Below are 23,487 nucleotides of genomic sequence, written 5' to 3'. Positions count from 1 at the left end.
TTTGGAAACAGTTTACTTAAATAGTAATATGAGAGATGAGCAGAAGGCACTAGAAACGTCTAGCTGGGTCGTTGTCTCAACCCTGTCTATTAAAAGAACTGGGGAAGGAAACTAGCTCGGTTTTTAAAGAAGTTGACTGCTTGTCAAAAGAAAACCACAAGGGACACACTGCTTGGATGCCTGACACTTGGGAAAAAGATGCCTGACAATGATTATGCTGCTGCAGTGTGATTGGTTCTAACATTATGCTAGTTTGCTTTCTGTCAGCAGTTTTTAATTAGATGTGGCCACAAACTGTGGATACACTGCAGAAGCTGGAATATTGGGAAAAAGCAATTTTTTTTTTTTTTTAATTTTATTTTATTTTTTTAGCATCTGTTAATTCACTGATAAACCGGATCCTGTGACTTGTTTAGAGCTGTTGAGTTCTTTTAATCCAGAAATGCTGGAAGACTAACAGTTTATTTAATTTTGGCTCTGGAATCCACCATAAAAAAATACAAAATAACACACAGATGCGGTTGGAGGGAGTTTGCTTAAATTTAATTAAACTGTAAAATTACACCAATTTTATACATGGGCCCCAATGAAATTAGACAACTTACAATAAAATTTAAAAAAAAAATTACGAATGACTGAAATCCATAAAACTGGATATTACAAAGAATGAGTTTTGCCATTTTTGATGTCTTGCCAACCTCCTTCGATTGTTTGTTCGTGGGTTTTTCTACCTAATTTGATTGGTTTGGCATTGTCATTGCATGACTTTCCACTTTACCTTTGTCCAAACACATTTGGGTTGCTCTTGCATTAACGTTTAATTCACTGTTTTAAGCTTTGCTGCGTTTGGCTGAAGACAGTAAAGCTCTGTACGATTCAGAATTCATCTCGCTGCTTCTGTGTTTTGTCACATCATCAATAAACAGTCGTGAAACCAGTTCCAGTGGAAGCATGCATGTCCATACGTTACACTGCCTCCGTTGTGTTTGGATTATGTAGTATGCTTCGATTCATAAGCTGTCCCACGCCTCGTCCATCCTGTTTTGTTTTTGTTTTGTTTTTTTTGTTTTTTTTCTCCCTCCCATCATTCTGTTACAGGCTGCTGTTGTAACTGTCCAACAGTGCTGTTCCTCAGTATGATTTGGGTCAGTTGTCCATCCACAGTTCACAAGAATCACTACTTCTCCTACAGTGCTAGTTAGATTTTACTTGTGCACAGCTGTCACCCAGTGGGTCTTTAACCTGTTCTCATGATCATATTCATAATGGATTGTGAGCCAGATTAGGCGCTACTTTGATGTTCTTGTTGTAGATGATTTTGGTCAAGTCTGTATGTTCTTTCATGGGCTCTTTATGGTAGACATGGGCCATTCCTTTGACTGGATAGGTGGTGTTTGTCTTTACCATGGAAAGGATCCTGTGATCATCCCCCCTCTATTTTTATTCTGTTTACTAAGCATTTTCACTAGTGCGTTTTGTGTTGTTTTTTGCTGTCAAAGAGTGGCCTGTTTAATTTGCATTGAGGGCTCATTTGATCATATAGAATTTGAAAGCTGCCGTTTCCAGCAGCAGCTTCCAAAAGTGCTATACTTGAACGCGTTGCCTTTACCTGCTTGATTTATGACAGGATTAGACGGGTACAGTCTGGGTAGGATCTCATAAATTGCCGACAACAAGAAAAAGCGAATTCCTTCCATCCATAATGGAACCTGTGGGACTGAACACACTGTTCTTGCAACCTGAACTAGATATATCGCCATTCAAAGTTAAATAAGACACTTCTGAGGATCATCCTTATGTAGGGCCTGCTTTAAACAGTGTTTCTTTGCTGACTCGTGGCTAATGGAGTAATCTCAAAGACTTCTCTTGGCCTTACATTTAGTATTTAGCCATATTTTCCATTTTAAATGCAATATTTTGAAACTTTTAATATTTTTCCCTATGCTGCCAAACCCTATTGGCTGTTGAAAACATCCCAGTGTATTTCAGCATTTGGTAGGCCTTTTGGGTTATCTCAAATATTATTCCTCATTCAAACTGGAGCTTTAATGTGAAGCAGAGTGCTGCTTATAGGCTGTATGAACTGCTAACTGGTTTGCCAGTTGACTGGTGATATCCTGCATATATGCTGCTTGTGTTGTTCTGTTCCAGCATGTGCTCGCACACTTTGTCTGGGGCATTGGGGTGTTAATGGATTACTGAAAGGTGTTGACTCAGGTGTGTGTGTGTGTGTGTGTGTGTGTGTATATGTGTGTGTGAGTGAGGGTGGTACAGTGCTCAAAGTGTGCTGGGATCTAGTTCAGTCACCAGTCTCGAGTTCCCGTTTGTCTCTCATGCTCCCTCTGCCACTCCGCTGTGATCTGTCTCCTGTTCTCTCAGTCTTGCTTCAGCCTGTCCTCTTTTTCTTCCTCACCCCTGCGCGTTAGTTGGCAGCATTTACCATTCACCGCCTTTCTCTCTTTGCGATGTCTTCTTTTTGCATTGCTTAACAGTCGCTTACCCTCAACATGGATATCGGAGGACTCACAACCGTGGTAGCAAATTCTGCTTACATCAATGCTCGTGGAAGCATCGATGGCTCTAATCCAGCAGCAGCTCGGGATAAAAAGTACCACTCTCGCCTCAAATTGCCCCACATCACTGTGTGCGAGGGCCTGAAGGACACCCTAGATTTATCCTTTGACTCAGTCTGTGTTGAACAGCCAGTTGGCAAACGTCTCTTTAGGGAATTCTTGGACACAAACAAAGAGTATCACGGGGCATGTCGCTTGTGGAAAGACATCGAGGACTATGACCTGGCAGAGGACTCTGAAAGGGCAAAAAAAGCTTCGAAGTTAGTTCAGCGTTACATGGACCCCTCTGCCAAACACTTCTGCCCGTTCCTCAGAGAGGACATCATAACGAAGGTGAAAGAATCCCTCGAGGCTGTAGGTGATGATTTGTTCTCTGCAGTGCTGGCCAAGACTTTGGACTATCTGCGCGAGGCCCCCTACACTTTCTTCCTGGAGAGCATGTACCTGAAGAGGTTCCTGCAGTGGAAATGGCTGGAGATGCAGCCCATGGATGAAGACTGGTTCCTCGATTTCCGTGTGCTGGGGAAAGGTGGGTTTGGAGAGGTGTCTGCCTGTCAGATGAAAGCCACGGGAAAACTGTACGCCTGTAAGAAACTCAACAAGAAGAGGCTGAAGAAGAGGAAAGGCTACGAGGTGAGAGAATAAATGTCATTTGCTCGATGCTCATTTACTGAACATGCCTTTGGCTTTTTGCCTCCCCCAGTGGTGGAAGAAAACCATTTTAAATGGGGGCAAAATCACAGCATCGAAATACTTTGTGAGAAAACATTCATCAACAATGTAGAAGATCTCATCAGGCAGAGTATTTCCTCTAACAAGATTATAATTATTCATACATTTATATAATAACATGGCTTTCATAATGCAGCTCCTATCTGGGGATATTTTAACTACTTCACCCCGAGTAACTGCCACGACTAACACCAACACACTGACATAATCATGCATAATTCATCTGTTCATTCTTTTTTGTATTATCTGAAGTAAAAGTTACTGCAAACGACTAGTAAACAAGGTAAAACAAACAAAACATACTGCAGATCCTAATGAGCTTTTGCAGATTTATAATATCTCAGTTTCAGCTGGATGGTAATAAATATATTTAAAAATGAAATGGCTTTCTCTCCATGTAATGAGATGTGGAAATTGGAAGCTCTAAGGGAGAAATTTTATAACAACTTAAAAGTAGAATTAGTTGTGACCGTATGCAATTATTTATTTTATCACTGTGTAATGAGTGGGATCCTTTGGATTTATACTTTAGAGCAAGTGCCTTCCACTGAGCAGGGCTGCAATGGTGCTAATCATCTTTGTCCCTGCCTCTGTCTCATTTGGCTTTAGCCTGCAGTATTAAACACTGAGACAGGGATAGAGTGATTACTGGGAGCTTTATGGAAAAGCTCTTCTGAAGGGAACTCCTTGGCGCTGTTGCATTTTGCCCTTGACTTGTCCGAGGTCATTCTCTGAAGTGTATACCTGAACCTCTCCTCCAAATGGCACACACAATGAGACAAACATTACAGTTTGGTTCAACCGGAGCAACGAAACATCCATTTAGTTTCACATTGTTATTCTTAATTTAAAAGATGGCATGTGAGCATTTTTCAAAGTTGTCATTCCTATTTTTTTCCTGTAGGGGGCGTTGGTGGAGAAATGTATTCTTGAGAAGGTTCACAGTCGCTTCATTGTGTCGCTGGCATACGCCTTTCAGACAAAGGAGGAGCTTTGTCTGGTCATGACCATCATGAATGGAGGAGATCTCAAGTAACTTTGTTTTGAAGCATGAACATCTGGCTGTAGCACACACTCCTTAACCCTTATTAGCATGTTGTTGCTTTAGTTGCAGCCTAAACTTCTATAATCTTTAAGTATCTCCTTTGCCAGCGAAGCAAAGGTTATTACAGAGATGTTGAAGTCAGCTGTAATGTGCTGGAAATGACAGTCACCCAGATGTGTCAGTATTCATCTGCAGACTTAGTGCAACAAGTGCAGAGTCAGATTATGCACAATTTAAGCCAAAATATAAAGTATTTGCCTTTTTAGCTCAGATTACTTAGAAAGCAAGACGATAGATTTTTTTCTTATTTAAAGCAAACATCCTTTAATCCTAGAAAATCTAATTTAAATGCTTACAGTCTGCACACGTAGAATCAGCAGCGTATACGCATGCTTAAGATATAAAATACTGCAAATGTGTGCATATTGAAAGCCTTTAATAATTAGCCTTGGCTTATCTGTTCCCTGTAGGTACCATATTTACCTGGTGGATGAAAACAACCCAGGGTTTGATGAGCCTCGAGCCAGTTTTTACATTAGCCAGATCATCCAGGGCTTGGAACACCTCCACCAGAAAAGAATCATCTACCGAGATCTCAAACCAGAAAATGTGCTGCTTGATAATGACGGTAATACATTATAATCACATTTTTGGAGAATAATATGATTATGAGCTAATAATATATGTTTTTTTAATCACAACAGGGAATGTACGTATATCTGACTTGGGTCTTGCTGTGGAACTAAAAGAAGGCAAAACCATGACAAAAGGCTATGCTGGAACTCCAGGTGGGTCTCATCTGCATGCAGGTTTACGTTTAAGGGTAATCTTACAGGTTTAATTTTTAATTGCAGCTCATCTTGTCATTGTTTTTATTTTTTATTTTTTGCAGGTTACATGGCACCAGAGATGCTAAAGGGAGAAAAGTACGACTCCTCCGTTGACTACTTCACTCTTGGAGTGACTTTATATGAGTTCATGGCTGCTAAGAATCCATTCAGAAACAGAGGAGAGAAGGTGAGAGTCTAAACTACAGGTGGTACTTTCTGTGCAAAGAAAGCAGACAGAGGAAAGAAGAGGTTTAGAAGCTGTTGATCTTCTTCTCAGGTGGAACGTGAGGAGATGAAAGAGCGTATGCTAACTCGGGTGGTGACCTACACTGACAGCTTCAGTGAGCATGCAAAGTCGTTGTGTGATGGGCTGCTGGCCAAGGAGGTGGATCAGAGGATGGGTTTTAAGAATGGATGCTGTGACGAAATCAGAGCACATCCATTTTTCAGCGGCATTAACTGGAGGAAACTGAACGCAGGTAGCCTTTCGATATTTGCTCAAGATCTTTTTGATTTAGGAAAAAGTTTGAAGCCACTAACCATTTAATGTGGTGCTTAATTAAAATTTGTCACTTTATTTCAGGAATTCTACCTCCTCCTTTTGTCCCTGACCCCAAAGTGGTGTATGCTAAAAGTCTGGATGACGTCGGGGCATTCTCCTCTGTGAAGGGGGTGACATTGGAAGATCCTGATAAGAACTTTTTTGACGAGTTCGCCACAGGCAACATCTCCATTCCTTGGCAAGAGGAGATGATCGAGATGGGAATTTACGGAGAGCTCAACGTTTGGGGCCCTGAAGGCACCATCCCCAATGATCTCCGCAGGGAGTCCATACTAGAGCAGCCAAAGTCATCGACGTGTTGCTTATCTTAGAGTCACTAACACGCGTGAACTGCACAGACTTGCGTTTCTTTAGAGCATGTGGCATGAAGACACCATGAGAGACACCAGTCAGTTCTGAACTTTGTGATCGCACACTGAAAAAGTTTGCAGGTTTTATGTCGACATGGGAACAGCGAGAATAGACTGGAGGCGGACTCCCAGCCTGAAATGAACTTGATCATAGATTTAGGTGTTGAAAAATTCCAAATTGCTGACATCTGTCATCTATTGTCCCTTCAGTCTTCTGCCCCTCATCTCCTTTCACCATCAACCTGCTCACTTACTTCTCTTTATATGTATATGTGATGAATTATTGTAAAGCTTTTAGATTTAAAATGCATTAAAACAAAACAAGTGACAGTCACATGTTGACCATGTAAGAGCTGCATATCTGCTCCTGTAGGGTTCATGCCACTTAATAGAAGGTGTCTTTTTTTTTTTTCTTAGTGTTTAATACATACTAAATGCTAACACATCAGAGATGCAAAGTCTCGTGCCTGTGGAACTCTTTTTCTTAAAGGGTTTATTTCATGGGTTTTGATGACTTTCGATGGTTTTATGACTAATCCAGCGCAGAGTCACTTTGATAAGTTTATATGTAGTCTAGATAGTGTGAGACAAATATGAGTATAGGATGAATGTTTACGGTAAAATTACTTATTTTCAAAAACTGTCGGACTGAAGTTGAAATATCAAATATTTGGGACAAAACACCCCAAATCTGGCAAATAAAATAGCTTATTGAAACTTGAGTCAGGAACTTCATTTCTGCTTAATGATGGTTATAGCACTGTCCAGGAATGTAAGCACAGATCAGAACCAGGCGTGGAATATCTTTCATAACCTTTGACATCACTGGAAGCTCCCACTCCTAAAGCCTCCTTGTCACTCCTTTGCCATGGCTTTATAAATCCTGATCTCCTGCTGCGGCAGCTCGGTCAGCAACGTGGTGTTAAAATGGCTCTTAAAGGACTCTGTGAACCTCAGGTCTGACTGGAACCGGATCTTGTTGGCCCACAGCAGAGTTGTTTGACTTCCTGGTGGGCAAAAGTGACGCATAGTTTTCAACAGTTCTTCAAGGCAGTCGTGGTGATAGACCACATCAGCTGCGAGCACGAAGTCGTAGTGGTATGATGCATAGGGGAAGTCTCGATCCAGGTCCTGACCCCAGGAGAGAGCAACCACTTGAGGGGTGTAGCGGCAGCGGCCTCTGGTGTTTCGCAGCAGGTTGAAGGTCAGGTTAGATAATATGTCTGGCAGATCTGTTGCCGTCACCCAAGCACCTGGCAAAAAAGTGGGTTGAAACCCAAAACAACAGAGACATCAAAACATAATGATTATTGTTTTAATTTTGTAATTAATGTGGATTTTGTTATGGAAGCTTGTTTCCCCCTCTAAAAAAAGAAAACTATTCCTAACTGGCAGAGTCAAAATTTCAAGTTATTTTCTCAATTTGGTAAATATATTTTTTTAGATAAAAGCAACAATTTTTAACTTGTGGATAACAAAAAACTAAACTAAATATAAACTTACAGGCTGCTTTGAGTTTCTCACTAATTATAGTTTCTGCTGAACCAGTAGCAAAATGATTTACTCTAATTGTAAGGAATTTTGGTGATCAAACTGAAGTTGCATCGTTTTTGTTTTATTTATTTATTTTTTCCAAGTTTTTTATTTTAAATTCAATCATTTTATTTTATTGGGAACAAATGAAACCTTTGTTTCCACTCTGGGCTTAATGGAGGGGCTTATGGATAACAGCATCAATCCAGTGATCGCTGTATCCATAATATATCTAAGCTACAACCCCTCTGTTGTATGCAGTACAGGAGAACTATGTGGGGGGATGGTCGTTGTGCTTTAACAATGAATTCCAGTGTTTTTAGTTGCGTCACGACTTTTCCCTCGAGTTCCATCACCAAGCTGAAATGTAACTTTTGCATAAAAGCAGAAATATGAAATATTCAGTGCACACATTATGCGCGAGTGGGAATTAACCCTTTATGGATTTTTCTTTGTCTCAAAGCCAAGAATATCACCACTTAACTAAGTCCTCAGCAGAGATGGGCTGTAACTTGTAACGCGTTACTGTAATCTGATTACTTTTTTAAATGTAACGAGTAAAGTAAGGGATTACTATCGCAAAAACGGTAATTAGATTACCGTTACTTTCCTGTAGGAACGCTGCGTTACTGCGTTACTAAAACTGTGATTTTTTTTTTGCCAGAATGTCTCATGACAATGAGGTAAGCGAGTGCGACGTTTGTGACAACAGCTGTGTGCAGATCAACAATGGATAATATATCGAGTACGGCGAGAGTATGAGCGTGCAGCGTTTAAAGCGTGGAAGTACTGACCTTACTTTGAGTTTGATTCCATAAAAAGTGACAAAAACATTAGCGTCTGTTGTGCGTGGGAAGAAAACTTCTTTTTACAGCGAAAAAAACCCCTAAACAAGCACCGACTGCGCTACGACGTACTGGGAAACTCACAGAGAAACTCGCGGATTCTTCCACTGACCGCTGTGGCACACCTGCACCAGGGTAAACCTCCGCCCACCCTACTCCTGCTTTACAGGTGAAAATAGAGCAAAAGGACGGCTAGTCTTTGACTTTATTTATTTTCTGCTGTGTTTTACTTGCATCTATTTGAAAGACTGAGTGTAAACACAAAAAATATTTTGTTTTATGTGCTGGAATATGCAGAAAATAGGTTTAAATGTTAAACTAATTTCTTCAAGTCAGAGAATGGTGCATATAATTAAATTTTTACTTGATGCATAAAGTTAAAAGATTAAAACTGATAAAACAAGTTAAAAAAAGAGACTTTTCCATTTGATTACATTTTGTATGATGGATTATGCAGAAAAAGTAGAATTGGGCTGAAAGATCTATCGCTTTATCACCTATTCAGGTTGTAAATCGTGTTTTTAAAAAAGTAACTAAGTAACTAAGTAATTAATTACCTTTGAAAATAAGTAATCAGTAAAGTAACGGGATTACTTTTGGGGGGGAAGTTATCAGTAATTAGTTACTGATTACTTTTTTCAAGTAACTTGACCAACACTGGTCCTAAGTAACAAATATAAACTAATGTATTGCCAGTTTATTAGGATGCATCATTTATTCTTAAATGAATGTGTTCACCAACATCAAATCTTTTTTTTTTCAACTTTAATTTTTATTAGTTTAAGTTAACATTGAAAACCATACAGTAAATAAAATTACAAACAAACAAACATACAAACAGTCTGGAGTTTACATTTCTTTTTCCATCTGTCACATGAAAATTTCTTGTTATGTTGTGTTTTTGGTGCCACTTCGGAATGCTTTCCACTTCCTCCATTGTCTATGGTATTTACATCCCATCAGTCTAATATTGAATGTTATTTTTTCCATCTCTGAGATACCCTCTACAATACCAATCCAATCTCGCTGAGTGGGAGGGTCTGGGTGTAACCACTTCTTTGTAATTGCTTTTTTGGTTGCGGCTAGAATTATTTTTACTAGATATAAATCCTCCTTTTGTATCTGTTCTTTTATGTTTCCAAGATACATCACTTGGCAGGTGTTTGGAAGTGCATAACCCAGAATATTATCCATGGTCATTTTAAGGTCTTCCCAATACTTTTTAATTTTTATGCACTTCCAGAATATATGTGAATGATCTGCTTCTGTTTCTCCACACAGTCTCCAACATTTCTGTGGACTTGAGGTCTGTTTGCTTTTAATTTTGGGTGTAATGAAAAAACGTGTCAAATTTTTCCAGCAAAATTCCCTCCACAACGGCGAATTCGTTGTGCTGTGTTGTATTTCACACATACTGACCCATTCCTTCTCTATTATAGTTATGGCCAGTTCAGCTTCCCACTTCTTTTTAAGGTAAAAGGTTGTGTCCTGTCTATCTTCTTCTAATGATCTATAGAAAGTGGAAATAGCTTTAAATTGTTTATGTTCATAGCAATTTTTTACTATTCCAATAACACCCAATGATTTTTCAAGCCAGTCAGACTTTATTTGCTTTACGCAATAATCCCTAACTTGCAGATATCTAAAAAAATCTCTGTTTTCCAGTTTGTATTTATTTTTTAATTGTTGGAAACTCATTAGTGTTCCATTTTTCATTAAAGTACAAACTGCTGTAATCCCTTTTAACTCCCACCGTTTGAATGTTTGGTCCAATTGTCCCGGCTTAAATTTTTTATCATGTCTAAACCATCTCAGCAAAAATAATTGTTCTTTTAACTGATGTTTTTCTATTACTGTGTGCCATATGTCTAATGTAAATTTCACAATTTGATTCATTCTCCTTTTGTAAGAGGTCATTAATTGTTTGTCAGAGATACAAATTAGAATTTTGTTTCCCTCAATTTCTTTCTCAATTTCCTTCCACCGTGCCTCATATTCTGGTCTACACCAACCAACAAGAGGTCTAAGTTGGGCTGCGTAAAAGTATTCCCTTAGGTTAGGCAAAGCCATCCCTCCCTTACACTTCGGGAGTTGCAATGTTGTTAACCTTGTTCTGGGCTTCTTCCCATCCCATATAAACCTTGAGATCATCTTGTCCCATATTTTAAATTTTCTTTGAGGTATAGGAAGTGGGAGTGATTGAAACATGTATAGCAATCTTGGAAGAACGTTCATCTTTATTATTTGAATTCTAGAGTAAAAGTTTGTAGGTGTTGTTGACCACCGTTCTAGGTCTTTTTTTATGTTACCCTCCACCTGATTGTAGTTTGTGTCCAACATAGTAGATAATGATTTTGTCAAGGTTACGCCCAAATATTTCATGGTATTCAATTGCCAATTTAATTTATATTCATCTTTAATCTTTTGAGAAGGTGTATAATTGAATGATAAAATTTGTGTTTTGGATACATTAATTTTGTAGCCCGACAAGTGTTCGAAGGTATGGAATAGTTACATCAAAGTTGGAAAGCACTTGTCAGGATCTCGTAAGAAAACAATGACATCGTCAGCAAATAATCCAATAAGATGTTTTTGTCCGGCAAGAGTTACCCCCTCCAGATTTGGATGCTGCCGCACTGCTTGCGCTAGTGGCTCGGCATATAAAGCAAAAAGAATTGGTGACAAGACACAGCCCTGTTTTGTACCTCTATGTAGCCGAATTCTGTCCGTCAGGCTACCATTCACCTTGATTCTGGCTGTAGGTTGATTATAAATTGTCCTTATACATTGTATTGAACTGTCCTTAAACCCAAATTTTTTCAATACTTCAAATAGGAAGAGCCAACTAACACTATCAAATGCCTTTTCTTGATCTAAACTTATTAACACAGTACTGATATTGGTCTTTTCTGCATTGTCGATAATGTGAAGGACTCTCCTTATATTATCCTGTGCCTGACGTCCCTTAATGAATCCGGTTTGGTCCACTTCTATCAAGTCTGGTACAAAGTTTTGAAGGCTTTTGCTAATAATCGAGGCGTACAGTTTGTAATCATTATTAAGAAGGGAAATGGATCTATAGTTCTTGCAATACTCTTTGTTCTTACCTTCTTTAGGTAAAATTGTGATGATGGCTTCTCCCCATGATGGTGGGGCTATTCCCTGTTTCAGAGTCCAGTTAAAGCAGGATAGAAGAAGTGGCTTAAGTTCTTCTTTGAACACTTTATAAAATTCAGACTGAAAGCCGTCACTTCCTGGGGCTTTGTTTGTTTTCTGCTCGGCAATAGCTGTATCTAATTCCTTATCAGTAATCTGTGAGATCAATAATTTGTTTTGGGTATCCCCTATGGAGGGCAAGTCGAGCGGATCAAGAAAAATTTTAATTGTCTCAAGGTCTGCAGCAGCCGGTTGTGAGTACAGTCTCGTGTAGTATTTTTTAAACTCATTTTCTATCTCATTAGGCATATAATGTAGTTTGTTACTGTCTAAGTTTCTTACCAACATCAAATCTAAAAGATTAAAGGTATGCAAAATGCACTTACCAAGCAGACTTGCTACAATAGAAGCTAAGCCAGTCCCAGCTCCAATCTCAAGTACTGCTTTGTCCATCAGGTTCACTTGTTGCTGGTTGTTCTCCAAGAACTGGCACAAAGCTATTGCCTACAAAAATAAAATTCTTGTCACATTTACAACACATTTTCAAAATGAGCCAATGCCATGCCCACGGCAGCCCCTTACCCCAGGCCAGATCAGAGCACCGTACGTATCCACGGACTCTCGGATGCTGATGTCATGCCCGGCAAAATGAAAAGACTCATTTCCCCGAGCGTAATAAACACTCGGCTCCCAGAGGTTCCTCCTGCTCAGAGCCTCTTTTGCCATCACCCTCTGGTCTGTCAGTACTGCATGAGCAGAGCGTGACATGAAGAGACAGGTTATACTAACAAATTAGCAAAGTTCAGTTAAAAAAACTAATTATACTTGTCTGACATGCAAAAACTAGACTTGTACATAAGAGATACAGTTTGAATATACCTTTAATTGCGGTTCCCTCCTCCTCCACCTCCTTATCATCTTCCCTTTTCTTTCCAGGAGGCTTCTGTCTTACTGGCTGGCTGAGTGCAGATGATCTCTCCATAAGCATCTTAAATTAAAGTTCCCATCATGGGTCAAAGGTAAGAAAAAGAAACAAAACAAAACAAAATTATTATTATTATTATTATTATTTTTAAAAAGGCCCATTTATGTAACGATTGTTCATTTGAATCTCAGTAAAAGTTGGAATGGATTCAGAGTGGACTGGATTTAGTCCGCTAGTCTCTTTGGCTGCCACTGGACTCCGAACTGGAGCCTAGAAACACAGCTGGTTAAATCCTGAGGTCAACAAGCCACAGTCATGGATACAGAGCACACGGTGTTTACCTCAGATGAAAAGCACACTCAGATAAATTCCAGTGCAAAGACTAAAGTTACATTTATACAATTTTATAAAATAATTAGCGTCATTTTAAGAATTTTCAAATGAAATACATTCTTAATAAAATATAAATAGTTTGCAAGAAGATGTGAAACCTACCAGTAGGAAGTATGCCCCGTGTGTTTTCTTGTTGTGTGTCTGCACTTGCCTCTGTGTGCTCTGAGTTTATACACAGAGCATCGTCTGTGACACACCCCTGAGTGAAGCTGGGGTCTGCTAACATAGTTCCCCCCTCCCAGCAGACTTTATTATACGCTTTTATAGAATTGCATCCTGTTATCCTGTTTCAGCACTAAGATTTACTGCAGTGAGCTACTTGTTTATTCTCTCCTGTCATCATTAATGCATCACACATCTGTCTTTAGGTAGGTTACAGGTAAAGCATGTAAATATTTGAAAACAAAATGTTTTCACAGTGAGCCCAATTTGCATATTCATATCAATCATGACAGGGCTCTCAGCCAAACTGTATGAGGCTTTGCAGAGTGGGTGCAACCTGGCATGTCCAAAGATTAGGTTAATTTCTAATGTGAACAAAGTATAGATCCAGTCTCAGTGTCCAGTCTTAACATTACTTATATGGTTAGCAGTAGTGAGTGAGTTCGTGAGCTCAAAATAGTCGAGCACTTAGTGACAAATGCTACATGTCAGTTTGTGAAATTTCTTCCTAACACTTCTCTGGCATTAACGTCACCACAAACTTGGTGAGCTGGAAACTTCAGGTGCATTCAAGCCTTAAATCACCACCAATGTAAAGCATGCAGCCTGTGGACTCTGGAGCGGTGGAAACATGCTCTGTGGACTGTCAGATCCTCTGTCTAGAAGTTCAGTGGATCAGTCTTGGTTTAATGAATCCCAGATGAACTAAAATGTGGTTTTGTGGAGGAGGGATAAGGCTATGGGGCTGTTTTTCTAAGATTTCCTTCCTGAAGTATTGTTTTGTAATTACCATTTACCCATTAATCACTAATCTTTCAGGACCATCCAGAATATATATACTGTATATAGCAAAAGAAAGAACCAAAAGTTGTCAGTGGCGGGGGATGACGTTAATGTTTCAGCTTATCAGAGCATTTCGGACAATTCTCAGTTTGGGAAAAGCCCCTTCAAAAAGCAAGGTCCTTGAAGGCATGGTTGGAGGAGCCTGGTGTGAAAGACCTTGACTGGCCCACGCAGAGCTCTGACCTCAGTCCCATCAAACACTTTCGGGATGAACAGAGAAAGCCAGGTCCTCTCGTCCAGCACAGGTATCTGACCTCACAAATACTTTTCTGGATGAATGGCAAAAATTGTCACAGAAACACTGGTAACACTGGTAACTGGACTTCTTTAGGACATTTCACCTGCTGCAGAGAAGGGACCAAGCAACTGCATGTTCATAGCTATGGATTTAGAATAGGATGTCATAAAAGCTCCTGTTGTCATAATGTGGAGGTAGCTTTTGTCCATATATTATGTCATATGACCGGTTCATTTACTTACATTCACTTTAAATATGAATTCTCTTTATCCTTTAGTCATTCACTTCACTGCTTACTGCCTGCTTGTTGGTTCCCAAGTTTTTGTCAATCGCATTATTTTGCTCTCTTTTACAGTAACTTTGTTGTTGAGAAGCCCGGTTTCTTCTTTCCGTTGCTTCTCCATCAGTCAGTCAGTGTGTAAACACTCACTAGTCATCTTTTGGTTCCTACTACACACCTGTGAAGTTTTGTAAATGCACAGTCGGGACTCAAATGGATTCTGTACACAAATGACAGACAGTTAATCACTTGCTCAAGAACTTAGTGCCTCCTTTACTCTGTGGTTCAGAGCAGAGACTCACAGAATGGAGACAGAAACAGCTAGCCCGATGCGTTGATGATAATATGCAGAATAAGCTGCAAGATTCGTTGCTTGAGGAAAAAGTAAGAATACAATATAATTTGGTCTTCTAAACAAAATGTCAGAATACTTACATACTTACAAAGCAGTAGAATTAGAAGTTTCTTGCTTTGCAGATTAGATTAAAAACTTAAAGTATGGATGATTTCTCATTTCAAATATTCACAAGTTTGATTGTCTTTTGTCTTCCACTTGCCTATTGATCAATTAACCACCGCTTCCTGCACTAAAGCCAAGGTGAAAGGTAACCCCCCCCCTCAAAAACGAACAAGTTAAATTTCACAATAACTCATTTAAGTGGTGGAGCAAATAAGAACCCGTTCATTTTGGTGCTGCTCCGATTTGTTTGCTTAAAACTGCAAGGATGGAAGGCTGTGCTTTCTGAGTGGCCTTTTACTTTATGTATGTTTTCTCCATCCATCCTGTTTGGATGCCTTTCAGAGCTACTATAGGGCGAGAGGCAGGGCACACCTCGGACAGGTCACCAAGCTGATGCAGGGCTAACACAGAGAGACAGACAGCCATTCACACTCACACCTATGGGCAATCTAGATTCATCACTTAACCTAACCCTACTAACTGCATGTCTTTGGACTGTGGGAGGAAGCCGGAGTACCCGGAGAAAACATACAAACTCCATGCAGAAGCCCACAGCCAGTGGGCACAACAGTGCTAACAACGTTGCCACCGTGCTACCTCCTTTACATTTTCTCAGCATTTTAAAATCACGGAATTCTGATAAAAAAATATAAAGTGGATCCATTACATAAAGGTCCATTACTATTAGGAGGTAAATCAGATTTGAGTACAAAAATGTAACATGCTGACTTACTTTCATTTATTCTAATGGTAAACACTTTATTAACTTTATCAAACCACTGGTTTACTCACAAAAGGTTCTCAAAATTGAAAGCCTTCAAAAATGAAAATATATTATAAAATACTGCTTTAGCTTTGTGGATATACATTCATATATTTTGCTAAAATCTGATGTTATCTGGCAGTTTAGAAATGTCATTCGGAGCAAAACAAACAGGATGCTTAATTCTGTAATTTGTTTATGTGGAACTGACATGATGAACACAGATGAATTTAGTACACAGATTAGTGCTGGTATGCATCACCTCTATAAAAGGGAGTGCTGTAAACACTGCTCAGAGTCTGTTTTTGTCGTAGCGGTGGAGTCCAGGCTGACCATGGATACAGGGGTATTCACTGTACCAAGTAGCTGTAAGCCGGGCTGTAGAGCTTTAGGTGGGAGGATTCACAGCCTTGCATGAGTGTACACTCAGAGCGGCCAGGAAACAGCTGGTTGTGCCGCATGAGGTTAGAAAATGACTTGAACTGACAGACGGCAACAACCAACACTCAGTCACTGTCATCTAAACAGCAACACAGGTAATGAGTCAAAGTATTTGGAGCTTTCCATCACAGCAGGGCGGCAATATGTCGCCCAACCCACTGGATTTAATTTATTAATCACTACTGATGAAATTCAGTGTGTATAGCTGCCTCCTAATGATGATAAACCATAGCCGATAATGTACTCAGTCTGTTATGAAGCCACACAATGCTTGGCAAATCTTTTGGAGATAGCTCTCTATTAATAGATCGAAGATACACATTCAACTGGGATCTCTTAATTCCAGGGAAAGCCATTTTTCCTGGTGGGGAACAAAAGAGAATTACCAAGGCTCAGCTGTCAAAAGATAGCTCATGCAATGCTGAGCTGAATCTTTTTGAATATTGATAATAGTGTGTGAGTATGGTGGCGGAGCGGTCAGCAAATATAAGAGAAGGATAAAGAGCTGCCAGTCATCACCTTAGGGTTGGTAATCCTCACCTCTGTGTCTAAAGGTCAGGAAAAGGTTGTGTAGGCCAGCGGAAAATGAGTCACCATCACACACAGCAGCACGTGAGCTGCAGCGGGCTTACAGTAGCCACGTGTGCAGCGTGATTGTGTGAATACATCACTTAATGGGCGCTAAGCTCAGGGTGTAGTTAAGAATGATACTCACTGTGTCTGGATGCCTCTGTGACAGAAAAACGTAATCAAACGTTTAAGCAGACAGAAATGATGCAGGTATTGAATTTGGAATTTGGAATCTGAATGTGAACAGCTTTTATCCCCCTGAAAGATTCTGGGCACAAGAACAAATCGCTCTCTTAGGGTCTTCATGAGGTGCTGAGGTTGCCATATATGGGGCCTTGGATGTGCTGGAGGTTCATTTAAACCTCATTCTCACTTTCTGCATTCAGTCGTGCGTTTGAAAGGTCTGAATTCTTCAGCTTTGTTGAAAAATTCTTATTCAGTTTTATGGTCATTATCAAGGATGTATTTTTGGATTCTGGATAGGGTTATGCATGTCTCTACATTGCAAGCAGTGGCTTTGGCTTACAGTTGGTCTTCTGCTAATTGGGAGGTTGGTGGTTTGATCCCTCGCTGCTCCAATCTGCATGCCAAAGCATCCGCGGGCAAGATACTGAAACCCCAGTTGCTCCTGATGCATTCACTGTGTGTGAGTGTGTGAATGTTAGATTGTGTGTTTGAATGAATGTGTGTCAATAGGGGAATGACTCATATTATATAAAGTGCTTTGAGCACTCAAGTACTGAAGAAAAGCCCCATTTACAGCTTTAACTTTTGTGAGATTTATTGCAAGACTGTGGCATTAGTATTAATTCATTTGCCACATAAACTCCCAGCTGTCTCGAGTCACATTTTCAGGGATTTTATTAAAGTGTCCAGAGTATACAAAAAGTATTTATTGGTTTCTGCATTTGACAGACAAAAAAGTGTGCGAAATCCCCAAACCTCCACATAAAAACTGGTTTTACTTATATCAGGGCTTCTAGTCAAATTTTCAGGTTTTTCTACTTCAAAAGCACTTTTTTTCATAGTAATATTGTATTCGCTATTAATAATGCAGTAACAAATGGCACAATGTAGATATTTTTATTATGTTTTTTGTGTAAACTTCTTATATAAGTATTTGAAATGTGTCTTAGAGAGTTGACTGTGGATTCAGCATTGTGATGGAAAGATTTTGGTCCATACTGAGATGACAGCATCACACAGTTGCTGCAGATTTGTCAGTTGCACATCCATGATGTGAATCTCCCGCTGCACGTGAAAACTCCTCTGTTGGACTGACGTGTGGTGACTGTTGAGGCCATTTGAGTAAAGTGAACTCATTCTCATATTTAAGAAACCAGTCCGAAATCATTTTACACGTGACGTGGTGTGTTATCCTGTTGGAATCAGCCATCAGAAGATGGATACCTGTGGTCATAAAGGGGTGGACATGGTCAGAAACAAATGTTTAAAAGCCACAGATAAGCTGTGGCCTTTAAATATCCCACACACATTTACACCACCCTCAGTAGCATGAACCATTGATATAAGACAGATGTATCTATGCTTTCGTGTTGTTTACATCTGAATGTTGCAGCAAAAAATCGAGACTCATCGGACGAGGCATCACTATATGAATTGTAGCCTCATTTCCTGTTCTTGGCTGACAGGTGTGACTGTCTGTTGCTTTAGCCCGTCCACTTCAAGGTTCTATCTGTTGTGCTTTAAGAGATGCTCTTTGCATACACTGGTTCATACACAGGCTTCCTATCAGCTCAAAGCAGTCGGGACATTTTCCTCTCACTTTAGGCATCAACACTGCATTTTACATCAGAGAACTGCAGCTCACTGGATATTTTCTCTTCTTTGGACCATTCTCTGTAAACCTTAGAGATGGGTGCTGAAATCACCTCTCCTCCCTGTTATGATGCTCAGTGTGAACTACAGCAGGCTGTCTTGACCTGGTCTACTTGCTCCCACATGACTGGGTGATATTTTAATTTAACAACAATTTGAACAGATGCACCTAATAAACTGGCAGGTGAGTGCTTATACAATTATGTATACAAATGATAAAGCATAGTAAGAAACAAGAAAAAAAAGCTCTTAAACACATTTAATAATAACACACTGACTATACCACAACACTATACTTTAACTATACTTAAAGTGTGATGGTAATAATGAAAAACTCAAGAATAAAATATCAAATTTCCTTTATTTACACAACAAGCCGTATTATCAAAAACAACATTGTCCATACATTTTGTCTAACTTTATTAAATGTGACTTATTTATTTATTTACAATATTTCTAAATACCAAATAGGCAATATTGCATTTAAACAAAACGATGGATGGGACTCATTTACAAAAAATTTACTTTCAAATGTGAAATAACCAGAGCCGTCCTAACTGAAGTTAATGCAGGTTAAGTCCCGTGACTAACAGATGCTGACAGTTCATGGTTTCTAATCATTTACTTTCCAATTTAAGATAAACTGCAAGTAAAGGGGAAAAAAAAGTTCAAACTCAGCACCCAACATCTGACAAGGATAAGAAAAACACCTCACTGTACATTAACTAATTGTAATAGGAGCAGATGAAAGCCTGGGGTTCCCAGCACGTAAAGTCGTTAAACTTCCCGTTTCCTGAAAAAGACGGACAAACACGGGGTAAGAAATAAAGTAAGTGTGTCTAATAATTTAATGTGAGATCAGTTCAGCTTTATTGAATACATTAATCATATTTATTCAGCAACATAACTTCTTACTGACTGAACTCAGGTTGAATAATTAATTCAGAGCCATCTTATGAGTTTGGGAAAAGTTCGATTTAACTAACATAACTGCACATTTTTGCATAATTTGCAACAACACAGACAGATTATCCTTTTAAATAAATAAATAAAGAAAGAATGTCCATGTAAGTATAATCAGATAAACACTGTTTTAGGAGCTAGATTGCACCTAGATTGCAGAATTGTTCCGCATAAATTTTCACAAGCACCACCACCACTATTTATGTATTTTGGGCTTCTTTCAGCTTTGTAACACTGGGTATCTGTGCGTTAGTGAGGCTAAAAAAATGCTAAAAACAAAAATGAATTAACACAAATGGAGGAAAATGAACTAAAATAAACATCTTGGAGTAAACCGACTCATACCCCAAGGCAAAACTTCCAGGCAGTTCTCCTTATTTGCTGTGTTATTGGGCTCCCCTGACAGCCAATCAGCGTAGTCCCATTTGGACCCGTCCAACCAGATGAAGCGACCAGTCTGACATGTAACAAGAGATTAATGAGAGTTAATCATGAGCAGTAGTTTAACATAATGAGTCTCTAGATACAACACATCAGGGACACGAACAAGGTCTCATAGTGCAGTTAATACAAAGGTAAATCATTATTTTGTGCGCTCAACAAGTTCAAGACCTCCACAGATCCCCAGCTCAAAATACATACGTCTAGAAATCGAAGCCCTCCAATCCATGTGCGCGTATACTCTCCATTTTCCTTCAGTATCATCTTCATCAGCTCAGCGTGGTTGTGATTGCTTGTGATGGAGGCCAGATGGCCACCGGGGAACGTTTGGCAAAAAAGCTAAAAAGGAAACAGTGAAAGATCCACATTAATGTCAGAGTTTTCTAAGTGTATATGGAGTCATTGGTGCTTAAATGGAATTACAGAGGATGCATGAATACCTCAGCATTTGCAGGCGTCTTTGGCCCTTTAAAGAACTGGTAACACTTCTCTCCTAGTACTACACCAGGGCAAGAGCGCCGCCCTGTGGTGAAAATCGAGATTACAACATTTAGTAATTTAGCTGGCCTCAGAATATGCACATATGACTACATTTCTGTCACTCTAATTACTTTCTTTGTGCATATTCAGTGTGGGTGTTTTACCTTGCATGGCTCGTTTGAACCTGCTACGATTTTCTTTTGTGGCTCCCATCAAATCTTGATTTTCTTCTTCTGACACCAGACCAGTCGGCTCACCATCATCAGGCTCAATCTGGCCTTCTGTTTCTGGCTCTCCATAGAGCTGCACTTGTGATTTTTCTTCCCCTGCGAGTGGGGATTCCTGTTCTTCAGGCCTCGCCGCCATCTTAGCTTCTTCATTTGGAAAATAGTTTTCCATAAGTGACACTGGCTGCTCCATTATGTCCAGCGCTGGCCCTTCTTCCAAGATACCAGGATTTTGAAAAGGCTCTTCCATCATCTCAGGCTCCAGTTCCATCACTGGTTCTTGATCTAAAGCATAGTCCCGCTTCCTCACGAACAACTCCTCTTCTGGCAAAGGTTCAGCTGGGCTATTATCATCCAGAGGCTCTAACTCCATGATTGGTTCATCCACCATTTCGTTTTTCGCCTCCTCATCCTCCTCCTCTGGCTCAGGTTCAATGAGTGACTCTTGACTCTGAAATTCTGCATTTGCAGCCTTTTCTTCTTCTGTCAGTTCTGATTCAAACAGGTTGTCATCATCTAGAGGCTCTAACTCATCCACCATGTCATTGTGACTTTCTTCTTCTGCTTCTTCTGCCTTTTCTTCGTACTCTTCTTCTTCTTCCAGACCAGAGTCAGCTTGAAGCTGCATAGGCTCCTGATAATTTTCTTCATCTAACATGTGCTTCTCCTCAGGTTCTAGCTCCATTAGAAGTTGATCTGGCTCAACTTTTACCTCTGACTCCACCTGGAACTCGGGGTCATCTTTGAGCTCTTGGTCACCCTCACCTTCTGGATTTACACCAGTCATTTGAGCCTCAGCTTCCACAGGAACCTCTGCTTTAACTTCTTGCTGTGCTGCAGACTTTTCTTCCACCTTAACTTCTGGCTTCACTTTGACTTCCAGTTCCACTTCACCTGCTTTCTCCACCTCAGCCTCAGGCTCTGCTTTCACCTCTTGCTCTTCATCTGGCTTTACTTTAACCTCTAGTTCTGCCACATTCTGCTTCAGGTCTTCTTCAGCCACTTTTTCCTGCTGCTCTTTGGGGGGTAGTACGGCCTGTGGTGCGGGATTCTCCACCTGTACATGACCCTGCAGTGGAACCGAGTCTCCCAGCAGAGGGAGCTGGTTTTCTTTAGTTAAAACTGGACTTTTTTCCACACCACGGGGTAGTGCTGGCAATGCCAGAGCCACTGCAAAGAGAAAATAGTTGAATAATTACTGAAGAAATCACACAGACATCAAACTTTAATAACAAATGCTGTGTCTTTTTTTGGTGGTGATCTACCTTCTAATTGTGGGGGAGCCTGGTAGGCCTGTTCAGTTCAATAGCTAACAATCCTCAACCCAGCTTTGGTTTTGAAACACTATATAAGTAAGTGAAGTTATAAATGTTCTAACCCATTAAAAATAGCAACATAATCATTACTAGCTGTTATATCAATATAACACCTAGAAAGCAGCTCATAATGAGTGAATGAAATGTTTTCATTTGATTGATTACATCTTACAAATGACTTCAAATCTAAATTGATTTCAGCTATTTAGGAGAAAAAGACCGTAAAGAGCACAGATCGGTCACCCTCGAGTAGCCTCTTACCTGCAAGGCTCAGTGAGAGCAGCGCTAGTGTCTTCATCTTCATCTAGATGTCAAAATCTGTAAAACTGTTTCATTGACTGTAGACTGATTGACCATTAATGTTTAGCATCTGGGTTTCAACTGTTGGCTTGTGCACTTTGAATCTTTATAAATAGTGTTAGTCCCTCCCATTTCATTTAAATTTCCCATAAACTCATAAAGGTTGGTCGTCTCCCTCCCTTATCTTGTCTAAAGTGCTGTTTTTTTTCTTTGTTTCCTTCTGGCGAAGTATAAAGTTCATGTTGTTCAGGGCCGCAGACTTGATTCAGAGGTCTGACCTCCAAACAGATCAGAGTAATAAATGATGTCAGTAAGAGACATGAAATCTGATCACTGTTTTCACGTGCGCTTGTTTTCGACGCCTGACACGTGAGCAGATAAAAACTGAAAACGTAAACTGCTTGTTTATCTGTTGGTTGAACTTTTTCGGAAGTAGAACAAAAAGCGTGCTTGACAACAGATATAAAGAAATATTGGCGGATGCCGGTGTTATCTCTAAGCCTCCTAGTAAACACGTCTATGGTATAAATGTGAAAATCCTAGAACGTTGAGCATCGCTGAGCTTAAAACTCTTACAAGATTTTTAGTAGCTAAACCAATGTTATCACTTTGAAAATAGATGACTTCCTTCTGGAGTTACCGTATTTACAAATTCAGGCGTCCATGATGCCCACCCACACATCAGGGTGACGACAGTACTTCATCAGCCTTTTACAACTGAGTAGTAAAAACTGAAGACTGTCTTAAAGAAATACAGTATAAAAGTATATAGTTTCCTAGTAAGGCATGTTGATATTTACCTAACAAACTAACCTTACAAGCTATAACATCAAAAGTTTGTACAGAAATAATTGTCATGTGTCTCCACAATAACCCACCACACAGTCAGATACTGATTATTAATTTATCATTACTATTATCATTTTCTCTCTTGGATGCCACAAAATCAGGACCAGTGCTTTTAATTTGCAGTAAAAGCAAATAAAATCAATATTCAGTGCAACGAAATGTAAATATTCTCCATCTAGTTCACATGCAAATATAATATCTTCATCCCTTCACAGTAAAAACTAAAGGTGTTTATCAGATATAGAGCTTGTTTTGATGTTTTTAGGCTTCTCATTCTCATTCTCTGCACTTCTACCATTAAAGCATACAACAATACAGCAAAAAGCAGTGAATCCCATAATGCACATCTAAGGAAAAGGTTCTCACACCCT

The 23,487-nt window shown here is 39.6% G+C and overlaps 3 protein-coding genes across 3 annotated transcripts; 1 reads left to right on the top strand and 2 right to left on the bottom strand.

The window, feature by feature from the left end:
- The first annotated feature begins 55 nt into the window (after nt 1-55).
- On the top strand, nt 56-6,809 carry LOC146370842 (rhodopsin kinase GRK1-like). The gene is made up of 7 exons (XM_084907724.1): nt 56-3,206; nt 4,210-4,337; nt 4,821-4,978; nt 5,055-5,138; nt 5,243-5,367; nt 5,458-5,659; nt 5,764-6,809. Exons 1-7 carry the CDS (start codon nt 2,508-2,510, stop codon nt 6,051-6,053), a joined length of 1,686 nt encoding a protein of 561 aa, XP_084763850.1. The 5' UTR covers nt 56-2,507; the 3' UTR covers nt 6,054-6,809.
- On the bottom strand, nt 6,493-13,166 carry mettl21cb (methyltransferase 21C, AARS1 lysine b). The gene is made up of 5 exons (XM_084907729.1): nt 13,047-13,166; nt 12,506-12,614; nt 12,209-12,372; nt 12,013-12,130; nt 6,493-7,345 (listed from the first exon to the last, which is right to left on the bottom strand). The coding sequence occupies exons 2-5, from the start codon at nt 12,612-12,614 to the stop codon at nt 6,948-6,950; spliced, it is 789 nt and encodes a 262-aa protein (XP_084763855.1). The 5' UTR covers nt 13,047-13,166; the 3' UTR covers nt 6,493-6,947.
- A 5,755-nt stretch (nt 13,167-18,921) lies between these two features.
- LOC146370840 (uncharacterized) lies at nt 18,922-22,271 on the bottom strand. The gene is made up of 6 exons (XM_084908965.1): nt 22,229-22,271; nt 20,589-21,821; nt 20,385-20,467; nt 20,146-20,283; nt 19,849-19,960; nt 18,922-19,333 (listed from the first exon to the last, which is right to left on the bottom strand). The coding sequence occupies exons 1-6, from the start codon at nt 22,269-22,271 to the stop codon at nt 19,266-19,268; spliced, it is 1,677 nt and encodes a 558-aa protein (XP_084765091.1). The 3' UTR covers nt 18,922-19,265.
- Between the last annotated feature and the right edge of the window lie 1,216 nt (nt 22,272-23,487).

The sequence above is a fragment of the Perissodus microlepis genome, chromosome 16 (assembly GCF_051167445.1).
Source record: "Perissodus microlepis isolate ML-2025 ecotype Zambia chromosome 16, ASM5116744v1, whole genome shotgun sequence".
Classification (NCBI taxonomy): domain Eukaryota; kingdom Metazoa; phylum Chordata; class Actinopteri; order Cichliformes; family Cichlidae; genus Perissodus; species Perissodus microlepis.
The sequence above is the reverse complement of the archived record's forward strand: the minus strand, read 5'-3'. Positions and strand labels throughout refer to the sequence as shown.